This window comes from Typopeltis vanoorti, chromosome 17 (genome assembly GCF_054136105.1).
Source record: "Typopeltis vanoorti isolate ZY-2024b chromosome 17, IOZ_Tvanoo_1.0, whole genome shotgun sequence".
Taxonomy (NCBI): domain Eukaryota; kingdom Metazoa; phylum Arthropoda; class Arachnida; order Uropygi; family Thelyphonidae; genus Typopeltis; species Typopeltis vanoorti.
The window spans coordinates 54,985,633-55,002,161 of record NC_143565.1 but is presented as its reverse complement, the minus strand read 5'-3'; the positions used below and the strand labels follow the sequence as shown (position 1 = coordinate 55,002,161).

At 34.8% G+C, this 16,529-nt stretch overlaps 1 protein-coding gene across 1 annotated transcript in view; it reads left to right on the top strand.

Annotated features, from left to right (window-relative positions):
* The first annotated feature begins 15,745 nt into the window (after positions 1 to 15,745).
* LOC150097403 (cytochrome b-c1 complex subunit 7-like) overlaps positions 15,746 to 16,529 on the top strand; it is a 46,395-nt gene continuing 45,611 nt past the window's right edge. The window contains exon 1 of the mRNA XM_090407223.1: positions 15,746 to 15,808. Within this exon, the coding sequence (XP_090263349.1) occupies positions 15,790 to 15,808 (19 nt within the window). The 5' untranslated portion in view covers positions 15,746 to 15,789. The remainder of the gene's footprint in view (positions 15,809 to 16,529) is intronic.

Here is a 16,529-nt window from a genome sequence, read left to right as displayed (position 1 = left end):
AGGTGCCGCCCGGGGCGAACTTCCCCCTCTGCACTCCCCTAGCTACGCCTCTGATTCCAAGTTAACTGTTTTACTTGGAATTCGTGTATCAGAAATTGTCTTTCAATGTTTTATCGTTTTGCTTTATGTTTTAGTTATTTTGTTTGTTCGTAAGAAATATAAAAATAAATTTAACATGAAATCAAGCTTAGAAATACTTATACATTTTTTTTATTACTGCAAATATTTGCAATCCTTTATTCCTCAAGTCAGTGGAAAAGTCAGTGCATGAAAAGAAAATATATTTCTTTTCATACAAAAAATAAATTTGATTTTGTTCAAATCAAATCTTTTTCATGTTCTTGTTTGTTTGATTGTTTGTTGCCTTGCAAAATTCTAAATATGGATGTTTTTCCTCTTTTACAAGTAACAAATGAAAGTTAAATTATATAAATTGCTTTCCGATTTTGAGATCAATTTTCGAATTTTTTACCATTTATTTATTTTTATTTTTATTTATTTATTTATTTTGTATCACAAATTTATAGGGAGTAATATCTCATAACCCCTGCTTTTCAGCTTAAAATGAAACATAATTTTTTTAGTACTAATTTCAATGATAATATTAATTTCGTAACTGCTTCGAACATTTATGGCAAAAACGTCTGAAGCATATCATATGTAGATTAATTCAAAATTTTCTTCATTTTGAGATATTCCAAATACATTCCTCATCAGCACCTGGAACTCAATTATAAATTACTATTTTTTCCACAAATTTTCAGTAGTTTAAATTTTTTCTCAGTAAGAATTTTATTTTTGGATTTGAGTATTCAAAATCTATTATTTGATTCAAGAAAATAAATAAAATATTATTACTGTCCTGTCGTTTAGCAGCAACTGCTCAAGCAGGTGCTTGAGTAGATGTGTTATATATATATAAATAAATTTTATTATTATTATTATTATTATTATTATTATTATTATTATTATTATTATTATTATTATTATTATTATTATTATTATTATTTCGGGCTACTCCAGGAGTCCTTAGACTCATCGAGGGAGGCCCTAAACATCATGTCCACACAACTATGCGATTACATTCTCACAGTATCTATCATACCTTGTCTTGAACTCGTTCACCGTCATAGCACCCACAACAGACTCTGGCAGCTTATTCCACTCATTTACCACTCTAAAAGTAAAGAACCCAGCTCTAACACCCCCTGCTAACCACACTCTTGCCCAGCTTCCATAGGTGTCCCCTAGTTCTCCCACCACCAGTCCTGATCTCAAAAATATCCTCTGAATTAATCCTATAGAATCCCTTTAGCAATTTGAATGTCTCAATCATATCTCCCCTTTTCCGCCTATCAACTAGTTTCTGCAACCCACAAATCTTCAACCTGTTCTCATATGGTTCATTCCATAGACCTGTTATCATCTTAGTCACTCGCCTCTGATTCGATTCGATACATCAAAATAGCACTTGCTAAAATAAATACATAGTTGGCGTTGATTCTCAAGATGTGAAATAGGAGTGAAACATACCCAACGGAGTATTATTTAATTTGTTTAGAAAAAGCTCATTTATCGCTATGAGGCTGAAACTATAAGCATGTGACCGCCATGGAATTTCTCAAATGCTAGGAGAATAAGGATACTCCGATCACTGACTACGAAATAGCTCATATCATTTATGAGAAAAAGCCAATCACAGTTTGTACAGCAGATGTATATGTTTTGATGGTGTGGTTTGTTGTGGGATCGGGCTGTTTTTGTTGCCCGATAAAAACAGCCCGATTTAAAGGAGTGCTTTTTAAGTGCTTGCGCTTTCGATACGATCTGGATAAGTTTTCTAACATTCTATACGAATGGGATCGGTGTTTGGCTGACTGTGGCTACTGAATTTCGATTCTATATTTTATATGAGTGCAGTAGAGATTAGGAGTGCTCGACTTGAACCACCTTAGGCAGAAAAAAAAAATAAATAAAATAAAAAGCACATTCTGCACCGATAAAGATATGTATTAATCCGTAAAGCGGATTAATACATATTATACTTGGCCGAAGAACATCTTAGTCTCCTGAGTTAAGTTAATCATTGGTTTTCTACATAGACATAATAAAGTGATATTTTCTTATGAATAAAGAAAAGTGTATACTTTTGTATCTAAAACTTATTCCTAGATGATAACCGATGTTGTGTAGCATACTTTTTTGACTACATCTTCAGATTAATACTTTGTATTAGTAAAGTTTTGACCTACTATCTTCACTAATTCTAATAATCAGATTTCATAATTATGCAAATATTACTGAAGAGAATTGGTTATCTACAAAAGATAGGGGCCTCATTCATGATATTAATTTCGCGAGAACAAGAAAGTTAGGAAAACATCAAATAACGCAGTTTCAAGAATATTTAACCAATCATATTTGTTTGTTGAGAGGGGGAAAAAAAGCTTTTACGATATGAGAGGAGTAGTTCTAAATCCACCAAAATGAGATCTTAATCATGCACAACATTTATTTCTAAGTAAAATTTTTGGAAGCGAAATAACTTCTGTCAGTATTATAAAACTACACAGTATAGTTAATCACAAGAAATATATTATATTTATGAGAATTGGATGAATAGTTGAGAATAATTACTGCTGCTTATTTGTCCGTCTACCCAGAAGCAATATATTATGTCAGAAATATAAGCTGTAACACGATTTCTGTGAAAGTGTCAATGGCGAAATGGCAGTTTCTTTCCTTCACTACCAGAGCTCACTTTGTGCTGAATTTTGCCTTATCTAAAGGAGAATTTGAAGTGGAGTGGACAAAAGTTAAATGGGAAAGGCTTTATTCATTTATGAACATCTTGGGTATCTCCTTGGCTACTGATAAGAACCAAGAGTTCAAAAACCAACAGGCTAGTGAAACCTAATCAGTGTAAAGGGAAACATAATGTCTTCTGCGAAGAGTTCGTGTTTTTTATTTGTGCAAGTCAATGCATTTCTCATAAACTCTGCGGTAAAATGTTATTTACCTATAAAATATGACGAATCATCATTAAAAGTATCTTAGATTTTCAGACTGAACCACTTCTAGATCAATTATTGGTATTCTATTGATAATTTTTGGCACTAAAATAATTAAACATTAAATTAAAGATACCGAGCTATTTTAAACCGGGTTTTAACCCTCCCAAGTAAGCAGACAGACAAAGTCAAGTTTGCGCCTGCAAGTAATGCAAGTCTAGGTAACCCCAGAAATGCAAGTTTGGGGGTCACCCAGACTTACATTACTTGCAGGCGCAAACCTGACTTTGTCTGTTTGCTTACAGTAAGGTCACCCAGACTTGCATTACTTGCAGGCGCAAACTTGACTTTGTCTGTTTGCCTACTTGGGAGGGTTAAAACCCGGTTTAAAATAGCTCGGTATCTTTAATTTAATGTGTATTATACCCAAGGTAAAAAACTTTCAACAAAATAATTATCATTGCGTGTTTTTTTTTTTTTTTTTTTTTTGGTCTAAATTATTTTAAATAAAAAAAAAGAACTAAAAAATAAACCGAAGTGTTAAGGAACAGGAGACTCAGAAATAACAAAGATAATATAGAATATGCTGAAATGCGAAAATTAGTTAATCTCGATATGTCAAATAATTGAAAGAATTTCAATAATTTCCGTCTTTTGTGATGTCATTATTGATGATCGTTTAGAATTGTACCTGAAAGCGTGTCCGGACAATTCATCAAGGGAAAATTCATCGCGGAGACAATTCATTGCAGAGGCAATTCATCACATGGAAAAATAAACGCGAGAAAATTCTTGCAAGAAAATTTGAAATGTCATTTAATGTGATTCCCATATATGAACAAAAAAAGAAATATTTTATGTATTATTTATTATACTTAGCGTTGTGAAATTTTTTATTCCGTATAAAGTTATTAATATTCTTTTTTTACTACAGGTTCTGTAGATGGAACATTAATTGTTACAAAACTGGAATAGGGAGAAAGAGCGCCATATTTAAGACCCACAGAACCTGTATTATTATTATTATTATAACAGCTCCAGGGAGTCCAAAGACTCATCGAGGGAGGGCCCCCTACTCTACATCTCTCTCTCCACCAATCCACCGACTGCAACTATCTTCATCATCTACACCAACGCCATCTACCGCCGGCCACCATTCTCCCAAACAATCACAACATCCATTCCCACCGTGGGATTCGAATTCGCAGCCTTTTGGTTGGAGAGCGGATACGCTAACCACTCGGCCAACCAGGCCGGCAAAGTATCAAAGTAAGAAAGAATATTTATATCTTTTTAAGACGAAACAGAACTCACTGATCAATAAAATATTACTTTCACAGTAAAATAGTTTCATAAAAACATGAAAATCTAATTAAAATCTAAATACACAATACATAGGTCTTCTTCGTAATCTTCCCACTTTTACCTTTACAGTGTCGATGGTTTCAATTCCTTATAACCGCAACCGTTATATGAGGTTATAGGTGGTTAACTTTATGTCACCCAGTGTATTCTATGTCTGTAAAAGCGTTATGTTCTGAAGGCCGGTTTGTCTGTTTGCAGGAGGAAAACTCCAGATTTTTCTCCAGAAAAAACCCTGTGGACTGCCGGCCTTGCAGTCCACACCCAAGACCGGCTAACTTGACTATGTCTGAGAAAGATCCTAAGCTACCCACGTGAGCGACCGGAATCGAACCAGTACACTCCTTTCCCAAGAATATGGTTGCAAAGTGCATAGCCACTCAGCTAAACGCGAGGACTAATACATAGATATATAATAAAATTATATTTTGTGAAATTTATCTTGGCCTGCATTTACTTTTCATATATCGGTATTAATGCAGCATCATTTCAATTTTCTAGCAAATAACATTTTCAGCGATTTTTTTTCGCGATCAGTAATTCGGTCGATTAATTTTTCTGTGATGAATTTTCCACGCGATGAAGTTTCCTTGCGATGTTTTTTTCCCCGCGATGAATTTCCCTCTCAATGAATTGTCCCCGCGATGAATTGTCCGTGAACATTCTTGTGGCAACTTAGTTAGAGGTTCTCAGACTGTTTAATATTGCTTTAGGAGATCATCAAGGTCATCTGTTAAACGTATGATATATGGGACAAGAAATAATCTATGTAAAGACCATTAAACAGAAATTCCGAATATTATCGCAAATGGGTGTTATTTCTATATCTTAAATATAAGAACTATTTTCTCTTAGCAACCCTCAGGTTGAAAGCTAAGATTCCTATGCGCTATTGAAAAACAAAAGAAAAGAATGAACACTTCCGAGAAGCAAATTAAACAGCCCCAAACATTAGCCTCTCTCTCTCTCTCTCTCTCTCTCTCTATATATATATATATATATATATATATATATATATATATATATAGAGAGAGAGAGAGAGAGAGAGAGAGAGAGAGAGAGAGAGAGAGAGAGCTACCGAGCCCACTCACTGTAGCCCATCAGAAACATCAGATATAAATATCAGCTGGAGACATTAGAAAAAAGAGCTTACTTCAGATCACAATCCCATCCATCTCAAGCTCTCTCCTCAACAAAGGATCAGTTCTCTCCTCAACATTCTTTTATAGCATGGAAAATAAGCTCTCTAAGGTTCACCCAGATCACATCGGCCCACTTCCTGTTATTTGCAAAAAAGAAGACATAGACTTAGCTGTAAGTAACCTAATAAGACAAATTTACATAGCAATAACATCAGTCACACAAACCACTGTCTTCCACTCGTCCAGATTGATTCCAGAAGAGATAATAGATCTGGTGAGGGCTGAAAACAGCTAGAAAGCAATACCACAACATGAGAGCACCGCAGGACAAAACAACCATAAACAACTTGAACAGAAAGGTTCGAGAAGCTCTCCAGAAACACAGAAATTCCTAATGGCAATCTAAACTTATGGAAATCAACCCAGAAGATAACTCCATATGGAAATTTCTAAAAACAATTCGTACCAAAAGACAACTCCATCCCCTATGAAGACCAAACATGGAATTGCACACTCAGAAGAAGAAAAAGTAGAAGCCCTAATTGACAATCTGGAAAATCAATGCAGCCCAACTTACAAAAACTTAAATAATAATCTCATTTATAAAGTTCATCGACAAGTCAGAAAAGCCTTAAGACAGCCAAAGGATGATTCAATGCTCATCACCTCCACTACTCCAACAGAAATAATTAATATAATCAATATTATTTAAAATAAAGAGCCAATTGGCTTCATTTCGGCGATGTAAACATTATTTAAATTAAGGGGATATTAAATCCCACATTGTTTTAAAACCGAATAAGAAACTCAAAGATCGGAATCAAAGAGTTTCATGCCGAATATAGTAAGTATAAAAGTATTGGCGACTACTAGCGTAAGCTAAAGCACGTAGTCCAAGTACGTATTACAAACTAGGGCAACTCGTAGCAATGGTGGAGAAAATTCTGATCGCTATTCTTAGTATTTTCTATAATGTAAAACCCATCTCCCAGGAGATGTATGATGTTATGCATTAATGTGGGCGGTCACTACCCAGACCGGTTTCGATCTTTATTGAGATCTCATCAGTGAGTAGCTACACCAAAATAATCCTAAGGGTATAGCGAAAAGAACTTATATACTCTGCTATACGAGTTGTCAAAAAGGTTGCTCTAGTTTGTACTACTACGTACATAGATTACGTGCTAAAGCACGTAGTCTGTGTACGTAGTAGTCGCCGATACTTTTATGGTTACTATATTCGGCATGAAACTCTTTGATTCCAATCTTTGAGTTTCTTATTCGGTTTTAAAACAATGTGGGATTTAATATCCCCGTAATTTAAATAATGTTTACATCACCGAAATGAAGCCTATCGGCTCTTTATTTTAAATAATAATTTATGGGTGCACCTTTTTGACAACTCATATAACAGAGTGTATAAGTTCTTTTCGTTATACCCTTAGTATTATTTTGGTCTAGCTACTCACTGAGGAGATCTCAATAAAGATCGAAACCTGTCTGGGTAGTGACCGCCCACCATAATGTATAACATAATACATCTCCTAGGAGATGGGTTTTATATTATGGAAAATACTAAGAATAGCGATCAGAACTTTCTTCAACTTTGCTACAAGTAGCCCTAGTTTGTACTACGTACTTGGACTACGTGCTTTAGCTTACGCTAGTAGTCGCCGATACTTTTATAGTTACTATATTCGGCATGAAATGCTTTGATTCTGATCTTTGAGTTTCTTATTCGTTTTTAAAACAATGTGGGATTTAATATCCCTTTAATTTAAATAAATCAATATTATATTCCAATTTTATTTATTTATTCGTATGGCATGAATATCAAAACATGCAGTACAATACACTGTCACTTTAATAACATATAAAATTAAAAGTCAAAAGTCATTTTAAAAACCAATAAAATTAAAAGGTTACATCCATATTGGTCAGATAGTTCATAGCTTCGGGTGTAGCACTTAAAAAGTCCAATTTGTCTCCTGAATGACCAGGATTTTCGTGGGAGGCGTGAGCAAGCATCAAAACCTTCTTGTAATTCATTAAGAGAAAATTTTGTGATGTCATCTGTATGACTCTCCCACTGTTCTTGCCACTTTTGCTTCAAGTCAAAGTTAGAATGTAGTGGTAGTTGGGCTAATTGTAGTGGTGGATGTCTTGATCTCAATCGTCGTACACTTAAGTCTGGGAGATCTAAATGTATTGGTAGGGCTGTGTTCTTAAAGATTTTCTTATACTCCTGTAAGAGAGCTTTAGTCCTGATTCGGTGGAACAATGTTACTAAGAGCTGGAAGCCAGTGTGTGTGGGCGTTGATTTAATTGTGCCAGAAATCAGTTTCATTGTATTATTTAGTTGGCTATCAACAAGTTTAACATGTGTGCTATTTACCCACACTGGTGAGCAATATTCGGCAACAGAGAAAACAAGACCAAGAGCAGTAATCCGCAGATTATCGGCTGTTGCTCCTCATGTCGTGCCTATTAGTTTTTGTATTATGTTGTTACGGGTTCTTAACTTAGCAGAAACGTTTGTTAGGTGTTGCTTGTAAGAGAGCGTGCGGTCTAGGGTAACACCCATGTACTTTGAAAACTTATTGTGTCATAGTAAACATCCTTCAAAGAATATATGTAAAGTGACATCTGCCATGTGATTATTAAGGTGAAAGCTTGATACTTCCGTTTTGTATGGATTGAGCTGGAGCCTCCATTTTTTATAATATTCACCTATAGTTTTCAGATCTTTTGTATGTCTTCAGCCTGACTCATGTTTTTGTGTTGAATGGCAATTACAGTGTCATCAGCATAACAGAACTTGCGTCAGATGGTAGCAGGCAAGTCATATGTATATAGGTTATAAAGTAAGGGTGCTACTACTGACCCTTGTGGAAGACCATTATTAAGTTTTCGTTGTCGGGACATTTTATTTCCTAATATAACTTGAAAGAAACGTTCAGTGAGCATGGAGGAAATTAAGTGTGCAGTCCGTTTACATGGGACAATGCTAAGAAATTTGTATATAAGACCTTCACGCCATACTGTATCATAGGCTGCTGTTAGGGTCCAAGAAGACAGCTGATGTTTTTTCTTGCTCCTGAAATCCAGCTTCTGGATTTCTGTCCTGGTATCGACGGTATCACCAATAGAATAATAAAATTACTCCCAAGGAAAGCCATAATTCATCTAGTTAATATAACCAATTCAATATTAAGACGCCAGTACTTTCCCACAGCTTGGAAACCTGCTGATATCATCTCTCTGAAAAAGCCTGGTAATAACCCACAACTACCCTAAAGCTACAGGCCCATCAGTCTTCTTTCCTGCCTTGGCAGAGTAACAGAAGTCATCCTAACAAGGCCACAACTAGCATAAAATAATCCCAAATAAGCAATTTGGTTTTCGCAAAGTTCACAGTACAGTGCAACATTTTCACCGATTAACAGAACACATCATCCATGGTTTCAACTGGCACCTCCACACTGCTGCTGTGTTCTTGGACGTTGCCAAGGCCTTTGATAAGGTCTGGCATCAAGGCCTTATCTTCAAAATTATTGAAAACAACATCCCAATTAAGCTAGTAAAACTTCTTAATTCATTCCTTAACATAAGGTACATGCAAGTAAATCTTAACGGAATTGTTTCTTCAAGGCGCAAAATTCTATCTGATGTACCTTAAGGTTTCCTCCTGGCCCCACTACTGTTCACAATTTACGCATCAGACATCCCTCTAAATTCAAGAATAACCATTACGGCCCTTTACGCCGACGACACCGCTATTTGAGCTATGTCTCACAGCCCTCGCCTGGCAATCCAAGGCACTGAAAAATGATTCACCAACTGGAGGATTCAAGTAAACACCCTGAAAAACTCAGCCATGTTATTATCTAGAAAAAAGGTCCGCATCGAAGAAGACATCTTGCTCTCTGGTCAAAATATCTCATGGCAATCAGAGACCAAATATCTTGGGTACTACTGGATAAGAAACTCCTTTTTAACAAGCACATCAATCTCATTGGCTTCAAGACATCCAAAGTAATAGCTCAACTCTACACAGTGGTCAACTGCAAGAGTAAACTGAACTTACAAAATAAATTACTACTTTACCGGATGGTTATACGTTCAATTATTACCTATGCCTCACCAGAATGGAGTCACACAAGTGCCTAAGGATGATTTTAGATGCCCCATGGTTTATCAGAAATTCACAGATTCATCAAGAAATCGGGCAATCCATACATCTCCTCCCTTCTTCGTGATCTTGCCGAAAAATTCTTCATCAAGTCAAATTCAAACGTGCTGATCATACAAGCTTTCAATTACAATGAAACAGAGTACTACAAATATGAAAGACTGAAGGCTATTCTACTCCCAGTTGATCATAACTAATACAACTTCCCCCAGAGGGCGAGCTTAAAGCTAAAAAAACTCTTTCGCAAATAACTTTCTTTACAGACAAAGGGGAATATGAAAAGCATTTTTGCTTTTCATATTCTCCTTCACACTTCCTGACAGTAGCATTATACGTTATATATATATATATATATATACTTTTCTACGCTATTACAGCGTAGGAAAGGCCTAAGAAGAAAAAAAAACTGAAAAATTGGACACCTGGAATAGCTTGAGAAAGTTCTATTTTGGTCTGTAGAGCAGCATTACCAGATGTGTATATATAAAATATATACTCTATATATATATCAGCTAATGCTTTTTTTTCCTGAATGGGGAGAAGGGAAGACTGTTTTAGTCCTATGTAACTTTTGGAAAGTTAGCGGAAATTCAATCTCCACCGGTAGTTAATCAGAGATAGCTGGCGTATCACTAATTATACATGTTGGTGAAGGGAAGCGACTGACAAATGCCGCCATCTCGTGGTTCCTAATCCTATAACTACGTTTACTGTCTGAAAAGAGTCTAGGTTTTATACGGTCGATTTTCATGAGTTTACGGGATGAAAAACCCGAGTTTCCGGGAGAAAAAACCTAATTGCCGTTGCCAAACATCGACTAACTCGAGAACCAGTCAAAAAAGGCTTAGAAAAAGTTAGAATCGAACTCGTGACGCTTTTTCTTCGGGCGGTTTAGCCCTGAGGAGTGCAAACACTACTTCCACGGAGCCAGTTTGAATATCTCCTAACTCCAGATGCATCCGTTCTAAGCATATAATATTGCTTTATGCTGCCACTGAAGCTCTGGCCTACTCGTTTTCTAACAGCTACTGAATCACTCAAAACATTTGTTGGGCACCGAATGTCCTCTGTTCGGAATCACAGCTAAACCATCGTAAGCTTTCCTTAATTAAGATAGTGTTAAGAATTTGCTTGCCACTCCTCTTCCGTATCTCATTGTTTATTCATTGATTATCATTCTTACACAATGTTTATATATCGGCCCCAAAATGCAAAAATAGAGAGAAACTATTATAGAGTAAATTTTATTTTAACTGATATTTTGCTGTTTTTTCGAACTTTTCATAATTTTTAAACATTCCCGAAGCCATGCTTAATATTTTACGCACTCATTCCTCACTTTACTAATATGATTTACACAGATACGTACTTTAGAAGCGAGAGACGGGCTCTATAGTACGTTCTCTCAGAAAGACAGAGGATTCATCCTTATCACCTGTTTTCATTATCTTTTTTTTTTTTTTTTTCCAGTATTGGCAATCAAACTTTATTGACTCCCAGCATCATGAATTGCAGCAATAAAGGCATTCATTTGTCCCACATTATTTGCGAAGAAGCCCAAATTATCAACATAGCGCAGCTCAGGTATTTTATGATTCTCTGACTACTTTAATCCCTATTTCTTCCCTTTCAGAGTCGTGTTCATCACATAATAATAATAATAATAATAATAATAATAATAATAATAATAATAATAATAATAATAATAATAATAATAATCAAGAGATTCGAAAGTACAATTACTGATGTATTCTGGTGTAATTACATCTATCTGATGGGTTCACATTCATTTTTGTTGTGTTGAGATCTTCTTATTGAACTAAGTTAGAGTCTTTTGTTTCACTCTGGCAACCTGTCTATATCTTCCGAGCTTTTTATTTGCATAGACTTTGAAGTCTGTGACTTTCTCAAGAATATTTTGCAGTCTTTGATCCATAAAAATTGATACTTTTTTTCTGTTTTTTCCTTTCTTTCTTGGTACAAAAGATTCTGATTGAAAGGTGTTAAATATTCAGATAAAAAGATTGGCGTATTATCTTGCGATGCATTTAAATCCTTGACTACTGGTTTTTTCAGTCTGCTGGCTTTTATGAGATTGTACGATATGAGATAATAATAATAATAATAATAATAATAATAATAATAATAATAATAATAATAATAATAATAATAATAATAATGATGATGATGATGATGATGATGATGATGATGATGATGATGATGATGATAAATACACCATTGCAAGGTAGCGTAGTGAGGTACTGTAAAACTGAATTTGCATTCCGAAGGCAGAGATGGCACATTATAATCCTAGAGTTACAATATAGAATGAACATAAAGTAGATGAAGAATAAAATCTGTAGGGAAATTCATAACAAAAAAATGCTTTAGAGAAGGTATAAATAAAAAGATGTGAGCATTTTCATAATGAATATAAAACACAATCGAGGAAAGTGACAAGTGTGATTAAAAGAAGAAATTAGAATATGAAAGAAGACTAACACAATTAGTTGAAAAATCCAAAGGAGTTCTTCACTAATGTAGCCATAAAAGAAAAGGCCCCTATGGCAGAATGACATTCTATTCTGAGGACAGTAATATTTAATTTATTTATGGTGTTGTAGAAATATTTAACGGCTGTTTTGTTAGCTTATTTCATTAAAGTGGAAATTCATATGTTTAATTTGAAGAATGTGAAGTGTTTTGTTGTATACTGGGAAAAACTTAATGACAATAAAGAAACAGGACTAGATTAGCTGTCACTACATTTTAAGAATACATGCCAAGGAGTTAATTGTTTCTCTGACTTGTTGTTGAATTAGTCTTGCAAAGGAAAAGATAATAAGGAACGGCAAAAAGGGCAAGCTGTTATTGCTACATAGAGGTGTTTTCAAAATAGAAGCATCAAATTACCAACCCGTCTGTACTTCTGGGGTTATACGTGAAGATCTTGTAGAAGTTGGTCACGGATAGAATACAAAACTGGATTTATGGGAGGACGAATCTCTAGGATAGTCGATATGGATTTATTAGAGAAATCTTGCTTTAGTAATTTGATTATATTTTACAATAAAGTGATGATAATGCTGGATTAAAGTGAAGGTATTAAAGTAGTATTTATTAATTTTGGAAAAGAATTTGCAAAGTACGGCACAAAAAAAAAATTTTTTTTGAAGCTGCGAGATATGGAAATGGATTGTAGACTGGTAATATGGATTGTTAACTAGATAAATAATCCATATCAGCATATTACCAACGGTAAAAGAGTCTCTCAAAAGTATGGGTTGCTACTGGATTCTGTGTTTTTAATTATTTGCAGATGACAAAAAGTTATGAAAATTAGCTCTCTTGTTACATTTCTTCGGGAGAATTTGGATACGCTAGCCCTGTAGGCAGAGGAGTGGCGATGTCTTTTCAATGCCAAGTGTAAGGTACTACATTTAGGACTAAGGAGATGGAATACAGTGAACTATAATATTGGAACTGCATTGCAAGAGGTGGAGAAAGTGAGAGATTTAGGGGTGAATGTGAAAGAGGACTAAAGTTCATGGAACACATTTTGATTTCAGGAATAATGAAAAGAATTTTAGTAAGTAATGACAAAAATTGGTTGTGATAAGACTTTCATTCGTCCCCATTTGAGCTACTGTGCATACATTTGGCCATAAGACCTCATGACTTTAAGGACGATAAAGAAATATTAGAAAGGATTCAAAGGCGAATAACTAAACTGATTTTAGGACTGGAGATTTTGGCCATGTGAACAGATTGAGTGATTTTTTATTACAGTGTTTATCAGAAGGTGGAGGAGAGGTGGTATGATAGAGATATAAAAGTTGACGAGGGGAGATTATAGGATATAAACATGAAAAAAGTTACAAAACAAAGTAGGAAAGGAAAGAAAACAAGAGGTAATTAATGGAAATTGAACAAGATTTTGGTAAACAGAGGACGGAAAGGAGCAGATTTTTGTCGTGTCGAGTGAGTGAGTGAATAGAATATGTTGCCAGAGAAAGTGACGAGAGTGCAGCATCGAGGATTGAGTTTAAGAAGTTGTATGATCGTCATGATTGTTTATCCTTGAGCGCTGTTTTTGTTGTTTTAGATTGTAAGTGTACATATGTTGTACATTAACTGATGTTATGTGTCCTTGGACCCTCTGCAATTAGCCTTGATCTCAGTGAGGGTGACAGTGTTATACTACTACTAATAATAATATTTGACAAATTATGCAAAATCTTACTCGCCAAACAGTAATTAGTGGTGTTGTACCTTGATTGGAAAGGATTATTATTATTATTATTATTATTATTATTATTATTATTATTATTATTATTATTATTATTATTATTATTATTATTATTATTATTATTATTATTATTATTATTATATGTGTAATAATATCATGTAAAACATTATTATTATTATTATTATTATTATTAAATAAAACTATTGTGTTGTATCCAGTATGCAGCTACTTGCAAGCTCCCAAAATCCACTCTCACTGGTGAGTGGGCAAAGTTATTTGCCCATCTCCTTAGTGTCTCAAAAAATGTATATACACTTCAACAGCTGATAACTCACTTAATTTTCGTTATTTTGCAGGTTTAATGGATTTGAAATAATGGCTGAAACCAGACTAAGCTTTGAGGAAAGAAAATTTATCCTAAAATACTACTACTAGAAGTATGAAAACATAGTGGAAGTGCAAAGACAGTTTAGAAGAGAATTTCAACGAGATCCACCTACGAGACTTACTATCACTCGAATTAGAGATAAATTTGAAGAAGCTGGAACTGTTCAAAATGTCCATAAGCAACGTTCAGGAAGACCACGAACAGCTATGAGGCCCGCAACAGAAGAAAGGTTGATTGAAACGTATCGTCAAAGTTCAAGAAAATCTGTGCGACAAGCGTCTGAGATAGCAGTATCAAAATCAAGTGTCCATCGCATGCTGAAGGGCAGTCATTGGAAAATTACATTCCAAGAAGAGTACACGCTCTCAACAAAGATGATCCGGATAGGAGAATGCAGGTTTGGGAGTGGTACTTGGAAAAATGTGAAGAGGACGCACAATTTCCAAGACGAATTGTGTGGAGATGAGGCCACATTTAAATTAAATGGGTCAATAATCCAGAACAATTGAACTTACTGGGCACCTAAGAATCCGCATGTTATGGAGGAACATCATGTAAATTTACCAGGATTGACGGTATGGTGCGACTTATTAGCACACGGATTAATTGGATCATTCTTTTTCGACGGTACTGCAACTGGTGCCAATTACTTGAACTTGCTGCATGAAGCAGTCATGCCACGTATTCAAGAGGACTTTACGGATGAGGACTTTTATTTTCAACAAGATGGGGCACCCTTACACTACCATCGAGATGTGAGGGCCTATCTTGATGAGACTCTACCCAAGAGATGGATTGGAAGAAGAGGTTCTGTAGAATACCCCCCGCGTTCACCAGACTTCATGCCAATGGACTTCTTCTTATGGGGATTTATCAAGGATAAAGTTTACACTTCAAAACTGGTAACAGTCGACGACTTGAAAGCAGCAATCGAAAGAGAATGCGCCCAGATTCCATTGCTGCACGTTATCAGCGGTCCCTGGACCAGAACGGTCATCAGTTTGAATACAGAAGTTGAGGGATGAAAAGTACATTTATGTAGTGTACTTTACAATGTGAAAGTTAACTGTCTTATAATAAATACCAACTTTATGATCATTCAAAGTGTGTATACATTTTTTTTTGAGACACCCTGTATATATATAAATATATATATATATATATATATATATATATATATATATATATATATATATATATATATATATATATATATATATATATATATATATGGATCTGAAACAAAATAATAATAAAAAAACTACGATTGATATAACATCGTAATAATAATAATATAAATAATAATAATAATAATAATATAACACAAAACCAGATACAATTACAAATACATTACTGCCTTGTGTTTGTAAAGTACGTTGAACATACGTTTATGATAATACCCTTTAATCGTATTCTACAGACAGTTTTGGTTTCTAGATTAAAAAATGGCCGCTGTAAGGGTTGGTAGGTTTCGTTTATGGTGCGATTTTTATTTTTTTTCCTATCCATAGTTTTAAGATAGTGGGATATATAAAGCATTTGTGTGTATTATTTTTTTAAATTTTATTTATTATTCACTTATGGTTAAGTTCAAATAAATATCAATATTGGCAAATAATCCGTGTCAATCGCCTTTCTTTAATATGTATGCATCATATTATTATTAGGAGCGAACTTCTGGGACTCATTGAGGGAGGCCACATACTACACGCACCAGCTATCATACTAATTCTTGAATTCATTCACACTGCTTCCACGTGTGAATGAATTTAATTGCAACATTCAATGGCAATCCATTCAACCCGCAACCCTGTGAGAGAAAAATCAAGCCCCCACCCCTTCTTAGCAGCATTCATTCTCAGCTTCCAAGGATGCCTTCTTGTCCTTTCTCCACCCTCCATAAAATGAAAAATTCCATCAACTGAAATTCTGTATGGCCTTTGCAGAAGTTTCTGAGTCTCGATCATATCACCCCTCTTTCTCCTGTTTGCAGTCTACAAATTCTCAACCTGTCTTCATAATCAGTATTCTACAATCCTGATATCATTTTTAACACTTTCCACTGTATCAGAATCACAACAGAATCCATGAGACCAGACCTGAGAACGATAGTCCAAGTGAGGTCTTATCAAGCCTTTGTAAAGAGACAAAATGATATCCTTATCTTTACATGTGAAAGTTCTTT